The 4310-nt window shown below is 54.0% G+C and overlaps 1 protein-coding gene across 1 annotated transcript in view; it reads right to left on the bottom strand.

Moving 5' to 3' along the window:
• Window positions 1–4310, bottom strand: part of GAS7 (growth arrest specific 7) — a 298944-nt gene that overhangs the window by 48302 nt on the left and 246332 nt on the right. The window contains exon 6 of the mRNA XM_004709184.4: window positions 3304–3357. Coding sequence (XP_004709241.2) covers window positions 3304–3357 — 54 coding nt within the window. The remainder of the gene's footprint in view (window positions 1–3303; window positions 3358–4310) is intronic.

Raw genomic sequence — 4310 nt, 5'->3', positions numbered from 1 at the left:
CTAGAAAGGCGAGGCTTCACCACCCATTTATCCCTCCGCCTTTCAATTAGCCCCACATGTGATTATCGGCCAGGCTGGCACAATTAACTAACTCACCATCCAACAACAGGTGCTGCTACACTTGGGTCCCAGCCCAGCTGAGGCCTGGCCCGCTCCACCAGCTCCACTCCTGCTGCAGGCACTGCTTCCAGACTCTCGGCTCAGCAGGCTGCACGCACAGAGCTTCTCTGCCGGGTCCGTGGGGGTAGTCACTGGCCTGAGGGCCTGGATTGAGCCAGCTGGAATCCGGTGCTTCGGGGTTGTGTGACCTTCAGTTGGCCTGCCTCAGTTTAGGAGTTTACTGTTCTGTACCAGGAACTTAGGGCCTCCTTTGGTCCGTCCCCAGACCGCGGCGGTGGCTTCTAGCCCATGTTAGAGAGCTGCACTTCACGGGGCTGTCCATAGCCAAGTTTGCAGAAGTAGGGATCGCCAGCACTTTTTTCTGTGGCATCTCCTTTTGTTTAGCAGTCAGGTGAGTCTGAGCCATCGGCACCCCGCCCCCCCAACCCAAATCCCTAAGTCCTTGCTGTCAAGTTGATTCCAACTCATAAGGTCCCCGTAGGTCAGGGAAGAACTGCCCTTGTGGGTGTCCCAGACTGTAACTCTTTGCAGGAGTAGAAAGCCCCATCTTTTCCCCGAGGAGCAGCTGGTGGCTTCGAACTGCTGACCCTGTAGTGACCAGCCTTACAGGTAACCACTGTGCCACCAGGTCTCCTCACCGGGACTCCCTTTCAGTCCTACCACCACCACTGCACCACAGCCACCCAAACGGGCCCGTTTTACAGATGCGGCCACTAAGCCACCCAGAGATCGAGACTCTTGTTGCTGAACGAGGTCAGCACAGCGAGTGAGGCGTGTGATGCTGATGTCGACGCGGACGTTGGCTTCTGAGTCCACGGCCCTCAGCACTGCGTGTACCGTGGGGCTGAACTGGGTACGTGTGCTGGCCTGCTGACCCCGAAGGTCAGTGATTCAAACTCGCCAGTCACTCCGTGGGAGGAAAGAGGAGGCTGTCTGCGGTCACACAGAAGTACAGTCTCAGAAACCCTGGGGAACAGGTCTACTCAGTCCTGCAGGGTCACTACTAGTGGCGTTGGCTATCTGGTATGCTGTATTGGTCTGGCATATTTGGTATGGTATATGCTATATGGTATGGTATATTTGGTATGCTATATTGCTTCTGTAACTCGGAACCACTAGGAACACTAACTTGTGCATTGTGGCTATTACTCGCTGGCCTCCAGGCAGTTCTGACTCACAGCAACCTTACAGGACAGACTAGAACTGCCCCTGGGGATTCCTGGGGGCTGTTAACTCTTTCAGGGGGATAGAGAGGCTCGTATTTCTCCTGTAGAGTGGCTGGTGGTTTCGAACTGCTAGCCTTGTGGCTGGCAGCCCAATGCATAACCACTGTGCCACCAGGGCTCCTCTGTATCATGGCAGGCAACTTTTATTATTGTGGCTGCTCCTTGCCTGAGCTTCTTTTCCTTCCAAAGCAGGCGCTAGAGGCTGTGTGAAGAAAGAGAGGGTAACCCTCTTAGGTATGGCCTCTCTGGGGGTGCTCGGTACGGCTCAGCATTCTGACAGGCTACTCACGCCCCGCAACCCTGCACTGCTGTCAGGGAGTCAGGTCCAACATATGGGGAGCCCACGTGAGGCACAGGAGAACTGTGGTCCAGAGGCCTTTGAAAAAATTCTTGTGATTCGGGTGAATTTACAGAAAAAGCTGGTTTCCATTCAACACTTCATATACGGGTTGTCTTGTGACATTGCTTTCCGTCTCCACGATGGGACACTGCTTACCCCACCTCCTCTCTGCGTTGCCCGGGGTTGTCTGTCCTTCATTCTTACTTCTTAACCCTGCTCCCTACACCCTCACCCCCCCAGCTTTATTCTCTGGGCAAATGCTGCCCTTTTGCTCTCATAAGGCTGGTTGTTTTAAGGAGCATATACCTCCTTGGCATTTTTGTCCACTTGAAAGTTGAGCAGTGTGAGTGTGTGAGTGTGTGAGTGTGTGTGTGTATTCAGTTCCAGGTCTGAAGGGTGACGATGGACCACGGCCTCCAGGGTTCCACCAGCCTCTATCAGACCAGTAAGCCAGCTTGGTTGGTCTCTTTCATGATGTTTCAATTTTCCCCACATTTTCTCTCACTCTCTCTAGGACCACCTGCTGCCATCCCTTTCAGGGCCGTCAGTAGTGGGAGCTGGGGCCAGAGGACTTTCGCGACTACTTTGTCCAAAGTGGATTGCCAGATCTTTTTTTTTCCTTTGTCTTACAGCATGTATTAATACTCCATTACTATTTATTACCCATAGTATCATATTATATCAATATCATCACATGCATGATTCTTTTACATGAATCAATTGAATTTTTCCTATTTGAATACAGAGCTTATTCCTGGGTGTTTTGTATCCTCTTAAACAGTACTTTATTTTATTATTATTTAAAAAAATCATTTTATTAGCCAGCTCTTTTCCCCAAGGAACCCCCAACATTTCATTTAAAGGCTGAGCTGTTAAGAGCACATGCCATCCAGGGAGCTCGGAGCTCCTCAACATGGGGATCAAAACACAATTCTCAAGGCCCAAGCCCTTGGCTGTTTGAACACCTGTTTGGCTCTTTTCCTGCAGCGGAGGGTCACTGCAGCCCAGCTCCCAACTCATCCACACCCCTCACTCTCCCCTGAGCACGGGGCTTCGGTGGGGAGGAGCCTGCTCCGACTCTGAAAGCTCTCTGACTCCGCCCCTCTGGGTTTGGCGGGCTTCTAGAATAGACCGGGGAGGCAGGTTGGCCACTCCAGGCCGAAGCTGCCGGTCTGGCTCAGGACCTCCCAGGAACTCTATTCTTAGGGCACTTCTGCTATTTCTGACTTTGCCATCTTCCAAAAGTTCCCCGGCAGGAAAGCAGCCCTGTCTGCTGTAATTTGCATGTCACATCCCTTGCGCAGAGCAGAATCCACCCCCTCCAGCCCACTCTCACAGGAGTACCTTCCCCTCCCGCCCCGGAAGATGGCTTCTGCAGTATGCCAGCTTCCATCCTCCCAGCCTCAGCCTCCACCCGCACCCCCGGGTGGGGGAGGTAGAGTTGAGGAGAAGTGAAACGAGAGACAGGAAAGGACTCCAGTAAAACCGGAGCTCTGGAACTTCCAGGCTGGGCTCAGGCTCTGTGGTCCACATCACCATGGCAACAGCCCCGCCGCCACCTGCTGCTGCGTGCCCCAGGATGCTGCCCGACCCGTGAGCATCCTCAGAGCCACTTACCGTGATGATGCTGTCCTTGCTCTGCTTCTTGCCTGGTGATGAGGATCCCAGGTTCTGGGGAGAGAGGCAAGAAACATCATCAAAGCTGTTCTCCATGTTGGTCCTTTTTTTTATTTTTTAATTCGGGTTTTCTGACTGAGGGTGCTGGGGAAGTTTAGGGATGCCCAGGCCTGCTGCGAGCCCCTAAGTCACCATCTCCCAGGAGAGGGTAGGCGGGAAGATCCTGTGCCTGGCTCTCAGGGTGCAGGTGACTTGGAGGGAGCCTCCAGCACCGGAGCTGCTGCCAATAGATAATTGCTCCAAACCCAGGCTCCCCTCCTCTTCCCACAGTTGTGATTTCTGGAGTTAACCCCTCAGCTGCCCTCTGCTGGCAAATCGTTCTGCCAGATACTTGCTGCCTGAACCTGGGCAACCCACTGGGGAGTTGAGGGTTAAGGCAGATGGTAGGCCCCCACCTCCTGGCCCTGAGGGTTCTGTACATGACATCTTACTCAGAACTGCCCCCCTCCCCCAGGTCCACACTCTCACACCCCAGTACGTCCCCTGTGCACCAGGGCGTGCGGCCACCTCTGTGACTGGCTCCTCCCTCCAGCCTCGAGCTGCTCCTCAGGCTCCGTTCAGTCTTTGGATGGTCTTTTTCACGTCGACCAACAACAAGCAAGGAACCCCCAGCCCCGTGTCCACCTGAGCCCACAGGTCCTCAGCACCTGGGCCAAGTGTAGGATTTTCCTGGCAGGGGACCTGAGGGCTTGCTGGCTGAAACTGACACTGTGCTTCCTATAAGAGCCTGCTCTCTGGACAGGATACACAATTAAGGCCCTGCTTACTCCACCCTTGACAGTTTCGTTAGGGAGCCAGGAACACAGTTCCCTGAGTAGACCTTTTGAGTGCCCGAGAGACTGGGAAGCAGTCTTGTCCCAAAGGCACTGTGAGTCACCCTCATGTCTGTGTGGGTGTGCTATATAGACACCCCCATACCCCCACTGCCCATATACACCACACTTCCC

The sequence above is a fragment of the Echinops telfairi genome, unplaced genomic scaffold, assembly GCF_000313985.2.
Source record: "Echinops telfairi isolate 266 unplaced genomic scaffold, ASM31398v2 ScPeMD7_2010;HRSCAF=2546, whole genome shotgun sequence".
NCBI lineage: Eukaryota > Metazoa > Chordata > Mammalia > Afrosoricida > Tenrecidae > Echinops > Echinops telfairi.
Note: the sequence above shows the minus strand (reverse complement) of the source record. Positions and strands in the feature narration are given on the sequence as shown.